This window comes from Sturnus vulgaris, chromosome 1, assembly GCF_052056855.1.
Source record: "Sturnus vulgaris isolate bStuVul1 chromosome 1, bStuVul1.hap1, whole genome shotgun sequence".
Lineage (NCBI taxonomy): Eukaryota > Metazoa > Chordata > Aves > Passeriformes > Sturnidae > Sturnus > Sturnus vulgaris.
The window spans coordinates 125,141,684-125,158,644 of record NC_142243.1 but is presented as its reverse complement, the minus strand read 5'-3'; the positions used below and the strand labels follow the sequence as shown (position 1 = coordinate 125,158,644).

At 37.1% G+C, this 16,961-nt stretch overlaps 1 protein-coding gene across 4 annotated transcripts in view; it reads left to right on the top strand.

The window, feature by feature from the left end:
- STAU2 (staufen double-stranded RNA binding protein 2) overlaps window positions 1-16,961 on the top strand; it is a 172,239-nt gene that overhangs the window by 21,805 nt on the left and 133,473 nt on the right. For all 4 annotated transcript variants that reach the window (XM_088176266.1, XM_088176257.1, XM_014883512.2 and 1 more), the window contains exons 3-5: window positions 121-251; window positions 4,836-4,995; window positions 7,332-7,467. In XM_088176266.1, the coding sequence (XP_088032392.1) occupies window positions 121-251; window positions 4,836-4,995; window positions 7,332-7,467 (427 nt within the window). The remainder of the gene's footprint in view (window positions 1-120; window positions 252-4,835; window positions 4,996-7,331; window positions 7,468-16,961) is intronic.

The following is a 16,961-nucleotide window of genomic DNA, read 5'->3' as shown; positions in this document are numbered from 1 at the left end:
TGCAAAAGTTGTGTTTTAGCCAAAGTGCTTTCTTTTCTAAGCATGCTGCTTTTGCAAAGCTTTGTGAAGTTGTGAAGAGTACATTTCTCCACAAAAACTTTACAGACTCTTTATTTACAGCTCCTCTCCAAGATAACATGGCAAACCCCAAAGAGAAAACTCCAATGTGTCTGGTAAATGAGTTAGCCCGTTTCAATAGAATTCAACCCCAGTATAAGCTTCTGAATGAAAGAGGGCCTGCTCATGCCAAGGTAAGGTCACAGTTCCAGGTGATGAGCCATACCTTACATGCTGAACAGATAATATCATGGTTTGGACAAATGTGCTTGTCAAACCCAGCTACATTTCCAGTGTAAGGGCTTTCTTCCTGTTCTTTATTTTGCTGCTTTTTTTAACCACACTTTGGGAAAGTATGCCTGTATTTCTGTTACAGAAGAAATAGATAATTTTGTACTTTACTTTGTCTCTCATCTTTGAATTTACATTTGCTGGTCCTTATATATACCTCATGAAGGTCTTTTCAGGGTATCACCACCCTTCCTTAATCTTTCTGGAGCACTTGCTTTTTAGACTACATGAATCTTTCTCTGCAGTCAGCATGCCTCTGATAACTACCTCTGCATTTTTTTCATGGTAATGCAGGTGATGACAAATTTGTGACCTTTTTTAAAGTGCTTATTGATGCAATTCTTTGTCCATGAAGTCGATAGTCTATCTTTGAATCTTGCATTCTAGGACACAAACTTTATTACTGTGCAACTTTGCAATTTAGGGTTATACTAAAACTCTCAATGTGATTATAGCATAGAAGTTTCTAGTGAATTGACAGCTAATTCTGGCCAGTTCATGTATCAATTTGGATGTCCAACTTAAAAAGTAAAAATTAGGATGTTTTCACATGTTGGGGAATACAGAGGAATATCCTCATGGTGATTTTTTGGATACAATTTTGCATTTCCTCCTTAGTTAAGAGCAAACTGAGGGAAGAAAAAAATCCAGGAAAGTCTGAATGAGACACAGGCATAATCAGTTGCTGCTTTGTACTTAGTATTTCTGTAGTGGCCAAATCGCATGAGGCAGTGGAGCGGAGGTGTGGATTAGTAACAGTTTCAGCTCTTCATGGGCTGTCTCTGCCCTTGCCCCTTGTTTCTCTGTTGCACACTATGTTGCCAACTAGTGCAGAACTGATGTAAATCACTGGCCTTCAGCTCTGACTGGCGTTGCTGAATGTGTTGCAGTGGTGGAAATGATGTCAGCAGTGCGGGGCTCCTTTTAGCATCCCCCATAACAAATGGAAATTGAAGTGCTCTTCCTCTTCCTGGAGACCTTTGGCACCACAGGGTACACTGGCTGCTTGGTTTTAGGTTGCAGCATATTGAATTTGTTGGACTTTCTGTAATTTCTTGTTATTGTGTTTATTATTATCTTTTCCATTTCTGTGAAAACATAATTGCTTTGGTTGTGGTGTAGTTTTGGCTGTTTACATTCCTCAGCAGTAAGGAGATTTGAGTATTATACTTAAAATATTAGTAGGATAAGAAATTGTTCACATATGGAAGGGGGATCCCTTCTCCCAAGCAATTGGCAACAGGGTAGGAGGACATAGCTTCAAACTGTGCCAGGGACGTTCAGTTTGGACATAATGAAATTTTTTTTGTCTGAGGAGGTTGTTAAGCATTGGAATGGAGTGCCAGGGAGGTGATGGAATAACCATCCCTGGAAGTTTTCAATAAATGACTGGACATGGCACTCAGTGCTATGGCTTGTGTGGTGTGGTGGTGTTTGGTCAAAGTTTGGACTTGATAATCTTAGAAGTCTTTTCCAACTTTATTGATTCTGTGATATATTTGTTATTACTTTTAAAGGAACTGATATCTGTGAAATTACTTAAGTCTGTATTACCTGCACTTCTGAATACCAGATTTTCAATTAATTTCTTAATTTTTCAGTATTTAAATTTACCTCATTCTTTTAGTTGTGTTCATAGTGGTAAAAAAAATACAGTTACACACTCTATAGACTCAGACGGATATTAAGTCTAATTTTGATCTGTGTAGTGAGATAAAAAAAGAGAAATGAATGTAGAACAAGGGTAATATTAATAACATTATGCAGGTTTTGACCTATGAAAAGCGAAGAAAGAAACATAATTTATTATGACTCTCCTAGCAGTTTAGTATCATATCTTGCTAGTAATATGATGACATACTTGACAGAATATGTGAAACAGACCTGAATCTGTCCTGGGAAGTATGACCTGAAGGATGTGATGCTACTATTGCTCTTTGCTGTTCAAGGAGCTTCTCACATTGCTTTCCTCCTCCACATACTCTGCTCCTGACCACTGGTGGTTTTCACAATTTTCAGACATGCTCTACAAGATAGCTGTTTGTGTTGTGTCCACAAATTCTAGCAAATTTTTATACCCTTTTTTTAATTGTCTCTCGAAAATAAGTTGAGACAATTGAGGTGAAATGGAGAGAATGGAGTTGGGAGAGAACTGGCTCTTCCTAACAGTGCAGTTAGGGTTTCTAGGAGTCTGCCCTCCAGGTGGATTCTTCATCATAAGAAAAATCAGGAAGGCTTTGTTAGCATAAATGACGTTTTGGAGTACATTAGTCAGATTGATCATGTCTTCTGTCCTATGTCAGTGTCATTTCAGGATACAAATTTAAAAGGAACAGTGACAAAAGAAAGTGAATGGTGGTACAGAAAAGAGGGAAAGGGGTAAGGGATGTAGCACTTCAAAAGCTGGGAAGGAGGAGAGGTTTTACACAGAAGAAGTGAGGAGTAAAGAGTTGTCAGAGCTTAGAGAGACTGACCTTACAAGCACAGCAGAATGAAAACAAGCACAAGCGTGGTGGCCTTTGCATTCCTGCTCTCTGGACATCAGTTAAATTATGTTGGGTGTAAGGAATAGAAATTTCCTCAGGTGAGAAATGTCTCAGTCAATAGCAGAACTGTTAGCTCTGGTATTCCTGGACTTGAATGTTCCATTGTCTGCTACAGAGTTTGGGTTTAGGCAGATTTGTTCCTTTAATAAAGGAATACTACTACATACTACTTCTATGTGTGGGTTTTTGCAGGAGTTTTTTTGGCAGATATGTTAAGTGAGAAGGTGCTCTGACTGGCAGAAGTTTACTGAGCAAGCCCTTTATCATCCTGAGTTCCTATTTGTTGCTCTAAGCACTAAGAGTTATAGGTAGATAAGTAGCCATTATTAATCATATTTTCATTTAAATTCAGGGTTTTCCTCCTCCTATAAAAATTCTACACTGATATTTTTGTGCAAGATATTAAATATATAAACTTCAGACCCAGAAATCAAATTTCAACTTTTTTAGTAATAAGGATGTATGTTTGTAGGTAATTTATATAATTATGGGTATTTAGCTCTAATACCCATCTTAGCTTTCAGGTGGGGGTAGACTTTGACAGAGTGTAAAATTAAGAGACTATTTCTCTCTTTCTTCCATGAGGAAATTGTTGTGACTGCTATGGCAAAATCAACAGGGCAGTAGGAGCTGTGATACAGGGACTTGCATTGTGCTTCTGAAAATTACAGTAGGCCAAACCTCAAGGCTGTAATTAAGACAGGAGTATGAATTTATAGCATTCAGTGTGAATGCAGTGAGTGCATGTGCGAAGGGCTGAGTTGGGAGACACATACATACATGTGTTTAGATGCTTGTTTGCAAGTACATGCTAAAAAAAGTATATGTAAAAGCAGATTTAAAGACTGCCTACCATATTCATCTCTAAAAACCTGGTCCTGGATCTAGCAAAATTAAATAAATTAAAAAATTAGAGAGCTGTCAAAATTAAAATTTTACTTTCTATACTTCTTATATGTAGTTTTTTTTTCTGTTGACTCAAGTAAGTTGGTCTGTTTTCTGAGGTAGATGTATCTTAGTTTACTGTATGAATCTGACTATTAAGTCCTGCCATTTAAATAGGGATTATATGGCAAATATATTGAGTTCCTAGCCTTCCTCCCCTTGTTCTCAGATGCTCAATTTTAAACAGAACATTTATGTATCATATGGAAGATAGACTGTATCTAATATCTTAAATATGCATTGAATTTTATCTGCACAATTTGCACAGCATGGATACTTGAAATAGCCCTCTATCACAGAATTTGAAATATATGGTTTTTATCAGTTAGTCCATTTCTGAACTCTGGAGGTTTACAGTTCCTGTCCTCACTATAGATTTTACATTAAGAACTGCAGTTTCATTTAAAAAGATAATATTTCTTTTTTTCTTACTTTATCTTTTTGAACATATTTGAGTTGTGACTCTGCCTTAACAAGAGACATTATTTTTAGAAATCTGGGTATGTGAGAAATTAATTCATTTGGTAAAGCTATTGGGAACCAAATTCTCTGTTGCCTTGAGAAGTGTGTAATCATTTATATTCATTCATAATTATTTCAAAATTAATTTTTTCTCAGTAGCATATATAATATTTTTCTATGAGTAAAGTGACTACATATATTCAAATATATGAAGAAATGTGTTCTTAGCTGACCTGTACATAGTCTTCCAAGAGCAGAGGATCAGTTTGAAGTTATTCTTACTTGGTTTAAATATTATTCTGTTCTTTGATAATTGACATTACCATTACACTGTTTTACTTTGTGTTTTGAAAGACCAAATGTTGCTCACTGATAAGGTCTCACTGATCTCTGGAAGAATCAGATGCATTATCTGGGAGTTGAATACAATGAAAAGAGAGCATGATTTCTCTTCAGCGCTGGAAACTTTTGTACAAATTGTTCTAATGCACAGTGATAATCTTGCCAGTGTTTACCTGTTCTTTGTCTTTGAAGATGTTCACAGTGCAGCTGACTCTTGGAGAACAGACATGGGAAGCTGAAGGAAGCAGTATTAAAAAGGCCCAACATGCTGCTGCTAGCAAAGCATTGAATGAAACTACCCTTCCCAAACCAACGCCTAGACCACCCAAAAACAACGTAAACAATAATCCAGGTATGACATTTTCCTCTGAGTGTTAGATCTTGTTGAAGTGTTGGCATATTATAACACTAAATAAGTAATTTTAACAAGATACTTACATTTGTGGGATGAAAATAAACATAGCTATAGTATGGTTGGATAACACAGAACCTCCAGTGAGCTTTCATGGAAGAATTTTTAATGCACATACCTAAAATGGTTGAACTGTAAGGGAATATATTATTTAGATAATGCTTAGATGTGTACAAAGTGATGACATGTGATCTACAGTAAGCAGAAAGGAGGAAACCAGACTGAATTAACTAAAACACATTTCCCAAAGCATTATTTTAGCTAAGTTTCCAATTATATTGGAAATTTTATCCAGTCCAATTCTGTGAAGTTGCATTTCTGGCATAAACAAAAGGCTGGGATTTGGCATGAGAACTTTGACAGGTAATTTCCTGTATGCTGAGTTTTCTTTCAGAGCAACCTGTGCTTTCAGAAAGCTTTCAGGTGGCTTTAGAAACGTGTTTCAATAATGGAAAGAATTTATGCTGGTGTCTTGCATCCTTCATTTTGAGCTGTTACCTGCAAGTTGCCTTCAGTGCATGCAAAACCTTCTGAGGTATGCATCTGATGCACATGCTCAGTGATCTGTTCTGTCTTAATCAATAAAGAAAAAATCATAACTTCATTTCAGACTAATGTAAAGGAAATCAAGTGGTGAGAATATTTTCTTATTTTTATTTTTAAACAATCCTTTCCCCCTGCCTCTTTTCTGTTTTCCCATTTCCTTCTTTTATTTCTGTCTGCCTCTCCCCCTCTTTTAAAAATGTATTCCACAGCCACTTTCTTATAATGAAGTAATTTTGCAGTTAATCTTCTCTGTGTTGGAAAGAGAAAAGCAGGAGTAAATTTCCTTTAGAACCTGTGAGTATTACCCTGAGCATTAGCCATGAAGGATTGTTTGAGAGTGGTGTTCTCTTGCTCCTTTGGAGATCAGGACGTTGCCTCTCCAGACCTAGGACACTGGTATTTCCCTGTTTCCTTCAGTCACTGTGACTTTGGCTGCTTAGAAAAAAGGAAGCTCAAATCTCTATTAAAAGTGATCCTGCATTTGGTTCTTGACATTGCAGAGTATTACTGAGTTTCTAGAGTTTTTTGGCTTTGAGCATATTCTTAGAAGAAAAATCTGCTAACAAGAGGAATAGGCTTTAAGAGAATTAATTAGAAATTTTATCACATGACACTGTCATTTTGCTCCAAGAAAGGTGCATTGTATATGCACAGGTATCTTCTCATCAAAATGATGTTTTGTATTTTTATAAAAAATTTGAATTCATAGTAATGTCTTGCCCTGGAAATTATAAGAATTGTTGTTGGTATAAGTTTTTGAGTAAGAGTTGCATAAACATTTTCATCATTCAATGTCAGACTGGAAAATTAATCATAGCTTTTTAAGGGTAAATTTATTTGAGTCTCTCATGAAAATATTTTCAGAATATATTATCTCTTTTTTGTTGGAATGCATATTTAGCTCATTTAGGATTCTCCTACAACAGTGTAAGTGGGGATTACTGTAGCTGAACGTTTCATCTAAGACCCAAAAAAAAAAAAAAAAAAAGAAGCTGGATGTAGCTTATTTGGCATTTTTTAAACCCTGCAAGTGGGCAAGTGGCTACCTTCTATTTTTGCATTCTGTCACCAGTAGATGGCTGTAGTTGCACTGATTTCCAGGAGCTGTATGTTCAGTCTATTCTATCACTCCTATGAGACCATTAGTTCTTAGTTCTTAGACAAGTTTTCAAGTCTTGCAAATAAATTTTTCCTATCCTGTTGTAAGACTCCTGAATGATGGCAGTAATGCCTGTTACTTCATGCTTCTTTCAATGACTCTGCTCTATTTGTGGTTTTATTTAATGGTATTCAGCAGAAAGACACATTATTCTGTTATCTTTATCGTTCTTTCAGAAAGTATCATAATGTATTATAAGTACTTTGGAAAATGAATAACCAGCTTGATTATTGATTATTACACTGACTTTTTCATTCATCTGTGAAGATTGTTCCATTATGATTCTATGAATCTCTAAGAATTCTATAATCTCCATTATCTCTATATGATTCTGTAATCTCTATGAAACTGCATAGAGAATGCACTGAGATTTTAAAATGTTCTTTTTCATTGCTTGTGATTAAATTGGCATCTATATTCCCATCTTTTAAAGAAACTGAAATTTCTTTTTAGTTACATCTTTTTAATTTAAGAGTAAAAAAATATCGTGTAGCTCTCTCTTTGCAGCTCAGTACTGCTTATGTGTTTTTCAGTATTTAAAAGCACCTTACTTACATTGGTTTTTTTGCAGGCAGTATAACGCCAACTGTGGAGCTGAATGGTCTGGCGATGAAAAGAGGAGAGCCTGCCATCTACAGGCCATTAGATCCAAAGCCAATTCCCAATTACAGAGCAAATTATAATTTCCGGGGCATGTACAATCAGAGGTTTGTGCTCTTTCTGTTATTTTATTTTTTTATCCTTATGTTATAAATCTTCATTAAGTTTCTAGGTTATTTGAGAGTAAAAGAAAACTAAAAATTTTGTTAAAAACAGTCTGCAGTCTTATTTAGAAACACACATAATTACTACCTGAAAGAGACAGGTAAGCTAAGCACATCACAAGGAATAAAGATGTGTATAACTGCTTTTATTTTTTTTAATGTGCATTAAAAGGCACATTACACAGCCTTGGTAGTGAGGAGGCAGAGCTATAACTTCAGGGAGAGGTTTTGCTTTTTTTTTGCTGTCATATCATGTGATTAGAATCTGTGGCATCAAAAATGAAGCACTCTTTTCTTAGAAATTGAGTATAAAATTGGAAGGATGGCATTTTGAAAACTGACTGGAAACCATTCTCAGGTTTCTGGGTTTTTAACCATTCTCCAAGTGTTTTTTAACCATTCTCCAATGGTTTTTTGACTATTCTACTTGGTCATCTATCTCAGTTCCTTAATCTGCAAAGTTTAGTTAGGAAAAGTCCTTTATTTCATGGTTTAGAAACCTGTATTTAGAACTATGTCAATTTGTAATCTGGAAAACTTCTTTCTCTGAGATACGTTGTTTTCCCATTTTTACATATTTGTCCCCACAGGGACTGTATTAGGTCAGGCCTTTTGAAGCTCCAAAAGTGAGACCAAATATGATCTGTAATATGAGGAAAGACAAAGCAGAAGTGGTCAGAAAGTTCTAATCACATGTTTATCAGTGAAAAAGTTACCAGTTACGTTTTTAATAGAGCTTTGCTTGATGGATTTCATTTTCATTTTTATGCACCTCATAATTTTCAAATAGATTGAGGATATGAACTCTGAAGGAGTGTTTTGGTTCACAATTACTCTTTATTAGAAATTGAATTTATTGCAATATTGAAAAATTAAGGAGTTAAAAAAAAAAGCAACGTTTCAGAATTTTCTAAGGAAAATATTTCAGTTTACTTAATTTTATTTTACTTTTCCCCAGACTTAAATCATGAGAACTTGGTAAGTGTAGAGTTTTAACACTTCATTCTGAGTTTTTTTTTTGGTTTTTTTTTTTATTTGCTTGGCTAGTGGGTTGTGTTGTTTTGTAGCAACAATACCTAGGATTATAGAAGACAACACCCCCCCCCAAAATAATGTGGAGAAACCCTTTAACTACTTTGCTGAGCAGTGCCTGATTTTTGTAACACTTGTGTTATATTTCTAGTCACTGCTGACCTGGGTCTGTGCTTACATACATCATGGTTTAAAAAGCTAATTATGGTGCCTGAAATGAGTTTAGTTAATATTTAGAAATCCTTCATTTATTTGAATTGCTTTTATAGTGAGATTAGCTTGACTAGAATATATAACACTATACTGGAAAAAATGAGAGCTAGTTAAAGGCATAAAATCTGGAATTCTGGAATCTGAACTTAATTATGGAAAGGAATTGATGGAAATAGAAAGTCAAAATATTCAGCAGTTACTAACTCACTATTTTATTCTTTTTCTAGGAAATGATTAGTGTGTCTAGCTCAATCTATAAGTTTGCTTCTTTGGAAACTTTCTTTCATGAGAGCCATAATTTTGGTGTTATGGTAAAATGATAAATGAAGGTTATTTTTCTGGGCACGTTAGGTAGCCGAGGCCACTCGATTTTTCTCATCACAAAACAAACAGGCTGGGTAGGACAGAAGGCCACAACCCGTGCTTGCTTTTTCATTGTGCTTAATTGGAGTGCAGTTACCTATGTAGAATAGCTAATAATACCGTGGCTAGTAAATTGAATAACTAAAACTATGTGGTTAATAACTGGACATACCAGTGTATGAACACATAGCTGCTGTGCATGCCATGTATACACATGAATGCCAGAGTAAAGAGGAAGCAGAGAAATTATCTGTATAGTACTGTTGGTGGACTACTGTGTTAGAAATAATGGCTTGTTGCCTTGTTTTGCATTGGGAGGTGGTGGCCCTTTATGATCACAGTAAGAAAGGAACTTAGACTTTGTAAGGCATCATTTAAATGTTGTTTATTAGAACTGCCGGTTTAATAAGAGAATATTACAGATAATCTTCCATACCTTCAGTGACCTTGGGCCCTGATTGGTGTGGCATTGAACAGGACTGTTCCCCACGGGCACCACACCATGCAGACCTCAGCCTCAGCAGAGAGGTCTTGGTCAACCCCTCTTGGTCATTCACACTCGTAGAGGATTTGCTTACAAGGAGACAACCCTGTCAGGAATAGTCAGGAATGATGGTCATGTGAAAACTTGGTGCTGTGCTGCCAGATAAAGGCAGGACCATGCAGGTGGTGCCCAGGGGGAGCTGTCCAGGGGCTCATCTCTCACCACAACCTGTCGTGTGGCCAAGGGATTTGAGCAGCACAGCCCTGGCGTGTGGGCTGTGCTGTGCACAGGAGCTGCAGCTCAGCACAGCCCATGTGGCTCAGCCTGGCTGCACGGTGGGGCACTGGCTGTGATGGGCACTGCCCTGCACCTCTTCCAGGGCACCTGGCACCTCCTACTCAGCCTCACCACAGGCAAGCCTGGAGACAGTCTGGATCTGTTACACTAGCCAGTGAAGTTTGAAATATGAAGCATATGATGCAGCACTGTATTAAGTTCCTGTGGTATAATATGTTATATTTATTTTCTTCTACTGCCACATTGTATTTAGCATTTGTTTGCTGATTTGTGGGAATTGAGTAGTGGAATAGAAGTATTGCTGAAGTACCAAATAAATGCAGACTTTATAGACAGTTAAAAACAAGATTTGAGAATTCATGTAGATAATATGCTACATGAAGTATTTTTTCATTTTCATTAGTTTCTGACTGTAGATTATTTTCTCTTATTAAAAAAAGATACAAAATATGTTAAATAAATTGGAAGCTTTGTCTTTTATACTGTGTCTGCATTCTCTTTACTGATCTCTATTTAAATAAATGTGCTTTTCAAATAGGTGAAGATACAGGCTAAGATTAGGAGATTACATTAGGGAAACGTTGATACTAGTAAGACTAATGCCTTGAGGAAAAAATAGATTATTAAGTTCATTCTAGGGCATATCTCTATACCAGTAAAGTCTTAAGTTTCAAGTGGCACAAAAGATCCTTTTCAGTATCTCATGGAAACGTGATCCGAGAGCTGCAATTCATATGCAAACTTGATGGCTAGATTCCATGTCAAGCTAAGATGATTTATGTCAAAGTGGCAGTGATTCCTCCTCCTTCATTTGTCCCCAGCCTTTTGTCCCTGAATATTTCCTGCCTCCAGCACTGGAAGTTGAGCTGCTCAGAAATTAATCAATTTCAGGGGGGAAAGGAAAGGAGAAGTTACTCCTCGACTTACAACTGTGCTTAGACATCTAGTAACATCTAGCCACACAGGAGCTTGTGCCTTCACCAGAGAAGGGCAGGGTGTATTTGGAATGTAAGGGCAACTTAGGTTGATTTTAGTGTGTAAAGGACTACTCTCACATGCTGTGGAGCTTATTTATATGGGCAGTACATTGCACAGAGGATGTTGAAGCAGGTACCAATTGTAAGGGGCCAATATCCATTTGCAAGATCTGCAGCTGATGGCGTGTATTTATAGTGAAGGTGATAGCAAAGGAAAGCAAACAAGTGAGAGGAAAAAAGGAAAAGGGGAAGGTTTTTCTAGCAGTCAGCATGGAAACCAAATGATGAAATGTCCCATCTGAGCATCCTTCCACAGGTGTTCTTTTCAATACAGCTAATGTTCCCTGTAACACTTTCCCATAGTAATTCTGTGTTTTTTATCAGGACATGCTCTAGCTACCTGTTGCTTACAGTGCTGATAGTGCTGCACCAGGGTAGGTGTTGGATACTAGCTGTTCACAGAGCTTTGTGCATGCAGAACTCCTGGCAGAGAGCCAGATATTTAAGGCAGTGTGTAACGTCGTGGTAAGGTCTTAGCCTTGTAAGTCTCATCCTCTTCCTGCTAAGTTAGAAGGTGCAGGGCAAGTCAGCTGCCCTCTTAGAGTTGCTAAGTAGATAAAATACAGTCCAGCTTGGAACTGGATGAAGTATGAATGTTTTCATCCTGACTCTTAACTCAAGATAGTGAATGCAGTGCTGGCTAACTTGTTAAAATCATTGGGTCATTGCCATTATACTGCATATCGTGATAGGCTGATGAAGTCTGTGTGATGCAGAGCTGAATCATGTGAATTTACCAGCTTAGGTCTCTGGTAGTTTGGGTATCTGTATACTAGAGTTCATTTATTTCACAGTGTAAATAAGAGCTTGGAGTCTTCTCTGGATTTTCTTTATTGAAGTAAAATCCATGCAAGTTTGGTAAAAGAAAGTTTGAAGGTCTCTGATAAGACAGTGCTTTTAAAAAAGTTATCAACCCTGAATCCAGCCATGTTAGACAACTTCTTATTTAACAAAAATTTCTGTATTCCTAACAGAGATTGTAATAGAGGAAAAGACTCTTTTGCAGTCAAAATTTGCCAGTTATATACAACCAATTTAAACACTCACAAGTTGAAATTTCAAACAATTTTGCAACAAAGGCTCATGAAGACCTTTCAGTTCAAACACTATATGTTACAGCAAAGCTAAAAATGGTGAATATTTCATTTTTTATGGCATCTTTAATCTAAGAGTTTTCCTGTCTGACTCAGGGGAAGGAGGTGCTGAAGCTCTCAGGGCCAGCTTGCTAACTGAGGTAGCTTGCACGTTTGTCAGCACAGTGCTTGGCACGAGCCAGGAGAACTGGCACGCTACTCAGCACAGGCCAAGCCTTGACACAGAGGGTCAGGTTTGAAAACTATTGGCAGAGCTGAGGACAAAACATGTGCATCCTTTCATATCTGTAGCCAACCCATACTCCTTGGCATCTCTGGCTTAAATGCAATTGCCTTAAACCATGTAAAAAAGAATTAAAAACATGGCTCTTTAAATTAGAGCAGTTAAACAATAAAATAAAGTATCAATTCTGACTACAGGGTTGTCCAGCTTGCCTTGTTACCATTGAATGCTGGTTTGTTTTATTTTTTTCTTCAGTTAGAATTGAAGAGAATAATTCCTGAAGTTTAATTGTCCTGCAGTACTTTCAATTGTAGAATGTCTTTAAGTGACAGAACAAATTATATCTCAGAGACTTACCAAAACTAAGAGCTTCCAGCCAAGAACTAAAACCACTAGAAACTGAACATCAGCATTTGATGTTTTAGTTTGGAAAACAGTGTTAAGGAGATCTTAAAACCCAACCCTTGTGTTATGGGAGAATTCAGAAGTTGTTTTCTTAATATATAAAATTCCTTAATATGTGTCTCACCACAATCTAGAGAGCTTGAAAAATCTATATATAAAAAAAAGAGTTTTCAAAATTAAAAACACTTGTGAAATATAGGAACAAAGGGAATACAAAACAATGACAAGCTAAAGAACGGAAATAAAGTAATTAAAGCAGTTTCTTGCCTGGTTTTAAGGAATTTGGATGGTGTGATAGCTCTGCAAGCATGTCACGCAAAGTGGTGGTGTCCCTAGGATAAACTACAGCTTCTGTGCACTTGGGCAGTTTCTGTTTTTCTGTTTTTTCATCTTAGTCTTTTGTAGGGTTGCTTCTTCCTGCATATATGTTGTGTACTACAGACTAAGGAGAAGACTATCCCCTTTCTCCTCAGAGCATGGGGGAGTGCACAAACCATTCCTTCTTTTCTCTTTTTCCATAGCTCCGCTATTCTGAGCACATTTTTCTTTGCTGTTAATTAATGCTTCTTTACAGTGCCATTTGCAAGACCAAACTCAGAAAAATAAAGCAGCACCATATCCTTGCTTCTTGCAGAGCCAGCTATGCTGCCTGGCCACAAAGCACAGGGTGTCACCCTACCTGGGCATGTAGCCCCTACCTGCCAGGTAGCCTGCTCTCCTGCTGGGTACTCAGTTGCTGCATGGAATTGTTTGCTTAGACTTCTCTGCTCCTGCAGTGATGTATATCAGCCCTGTGGACCAGTGCCTAAATACTGAACAAGCACTTTAAAAATGAGGGATAATAAAAGAAAGCTTGAGGGCTGGTCTTTGGCCAACTACATCTGCAGCTGCTAGCTTCATGGCGGACTAACATGTTATCCAATCTAATGATCAAAGAGAGAATAGACTATGTGATTATTGGATAAATTACTAAAATTGTCAAGTCACATTAATAAAAGATTGTATGGTGAAAGAATGGAATAAAATGAAAAGTTTGTTTCTTTTATGAATGCTGGCCTAAGATTTAATATGTGCATCAAAGGGAAAAGATTTGAGGGAAGTGTTACTTGACATGAGTGCTTAGTAATGCAGTCTAAATCCTCACCCAGCTTCATTTTTTTCACAGAAGTTACATAGTCCTATGAGGGGAAAAAGGAAAATCTAGCCAGAAGAACAGCTGTAGAAGCCAAATCTGAAGTGCGTGGGTTGTAATGCAGGAGACAATGTAAAAATCTATTGATATTACCATCTCCAAAACTACACCTACAGTTATACAACCCAGTTATCTAATTCACAGAAAGAGAATGGAGTCTGAAATTTTCCTGACCTTTAGATGTTCTTCTGTGCTGCTTGAGCACCCTGTTTACCTTCTAGCAAAAGACTGTTCTCTGCATGGAGAGCCTCATCTGTTTAAGGTACAAATATCCCAGTGTATAATATGAAAGGTTGTTGGATTTGAAAGACTTTGATCTCTTATTGATTAGATCGGCCAGCAGCCTGGAAAATGTAAAAATCAGATTACTCCATGGAGTCTTTTTGTTACTCTAGGCACATGATTAGCCTAATATCTGTTGCTGAATTCCCATTATTGAGGCTTTATGTTGGGGCTTGCTGCAACAGAGGAGGATTTTGTGCACAGCTGTGTGTAAAGCAGATTTTTTTTCCCAAGCAAATATACTGTGGCAGATGTGGGACACTAAGTTGCCTAAACATAGGTCTCTAGTGCCACTTGAGACATTGTAGGGTGTGTGAGACATCCACATGGGACCAATGGATTTAGCAGAAGACCTAGAGGAGACCTTTACTAGAGTGGCAGCGGAAGGTCAGGCAAGATACCCTAGAGCATTTCAAATGGCCCTGCGTAGCTAAGTTTAGGCAATTGAAGGAATCCCTAAAAGTGATGTTCAGTCATCATAGCATTTCATATAATCCACTAGGACTCCAGCTATTTGTGAGAAACTTGTCTGTTTCATGGATCAGTCCTGTGTCACATCATGTGGATGTTTAAGGTACATGACTGCCTCTCAAGTTGTACTGTGTGCTTGTGTTTAGGCAGCTAGGTGCAGTTCTTCACAGTGCTGATGAGATTTGGATCCAAGCTCAGATGCCTTTCAAATAGTCTCTGCCTGTGCATTAGAAACTCAGTGTCCCTTTATAACCAGTGGAAAGATTAGTCAGAACAATTCCTAGTCTAGAATGCTGTCTGTCATGCCTTAAACTAGATTGTCTGTTTTGTATGGATCTCTCCAGAGCTTCCCTTTTATAGCAACTTTGTTTCTACACATTAACTAAATACCTAAATTTAGGCATCTGAATCTAGAGTGGAATCCTGCTCTGAGAAATAATCCTAAGAATGTTGATTTGCAATAATTTTATGAGTGCTATAGTGGGAGTCATTCGACTCTCAAAGTGTAAGGACTGAAAAAATACAGCAATCTCTCCCCAAGGAAAAGCGGGAGAGAAAAGTATTAAAAGAACAAACTCTTCAGGGACATATCTGGGTAACAGCAGTTTTGAGGAGAGGCCGGCATGCAAGTACTGAAATGCTTTTGATTGAATAAAGTACTGTTCTGCTGCAAGAAGCTGTTTGGCTGTGGAGACTGGTGTATTTAAAATTTGTATTTTAAGGATTAAGAGGTGTGATGATAAAAATATATACTGACTGACTTTGCAAAAACTTCTTTCTGCATTCCTCGCACTCCTTCCAGTAGTTTGAGAAAAAAAAAGCCTTGGAAGAAATATTAAAACCTACTTGGAAATAGAAATTAAAAGTTTGGTTAAAATAGGTTATATCTCCTTAAATATGCTATTATTTCATTCTGAACAACAGATATTGATTTCAAAGAATTAGAATTTAGGGAAATAAAGAATAATCCAAAGAATAATGCAAGTGATCAGATTTAATTGTTCACCTGGAAATAGCTGATTTAGACCATTAGATGGCAGCATGAATTTGTGCAAGAATTTGTCAGCAAAAGCATTCTCAAAAAAGTTGCCTTTTTCTATTCTGAAGCATTTCATGACTTTAAACTGTCATAATTCCAGCACAAATCAATTAAATCCAGGTTTTCTGCAAGGTTTTGTCTCATAATGTTCTTCTATGATAGTTGATGCTCTAATGTAGTAGCTTCAATGGCAGTTTTCCTTTTTTATGTAAATCTAGTGTGAGTAAAGAATGCCAGTTTGCCAGCAGTGACAATTAAGTGTTTGGTTTATCTGCACAAAGCATGAATTCTGCATTTCATCGTATTAATTAATTCCTCAGGCCTGGCCTAAAGATATTTCCTTAAAGATAAGGTTGCAACTTGACCACTAAACCTGCAGTCTGTTTGTACTAAAGAAGCTTTCCTATGATTTGAACATCTATTTGCTTGGAAGAGACTGAGATTGCCAGCCGATACTTAGTTCAGTTGCGTACATTACCAGTTGAGATAGGATTCAGATCGTATCTTAAAACAAAGTCTTGTACATCACCCTTTTATTTCCCCTGCTAGTCTATTGACATTATGGTGTAATAATCCAGTCACAGATTTTCAAATTAATTCTTTGTGTTCATTTTCTGCATGCTGCATTTCACTTCCCCTGGCCTGTTTGTTCCCACTAGTTGCCTGCCTCCCACACAGGCATATTGTTACAAGAAAAGTGTTGAGTACAGCTGTGCTAAGATTTTTCTTTGCTAGTATCTGTTTCTAGGAAAGGAAAAGGGAGAAAGTCAGTCCATTTCCTGTTGGTTTAAAACAGAAGAAACATCTGTTTGCCTTAAGATAGTTTTCCCAAAAGAACAGTGGCAAGGGAGCTTGCAGGTGATGAGCTTTGCCATTGCCAGTAGCTATCAGTTTAGACAATAGTGATTATATGGTTGGCTTAAAACAAAATAAGATTCCTTAAATGGCAGAGGATATTTATTCTTGCAGTAAATTTTTTGACAGCTAATGTTTAATTTCTACAGTGTTTTAAATCTTAAAAATACATAGGATATCTGGGATCATAAAACCCAGATTCTGCTATGGAATCTATACTTTCCACTAAATTCTGCCCAAGATTGATTTTTCTGCAGTCCCCTCACCCTGTTATCATGAATTTGCACAATGCTTACAAAATGGTGTTGGGTGACATGTCCTGGCACAGTGTGCATATAATCTTTCTGACAAAAGCATCCACTATCATCCACTGCATTAATGGGTACATTTAACCTATGAGGGATCAATAACATATATACTCTTAAGCGTATTTACAATATTACACTGACA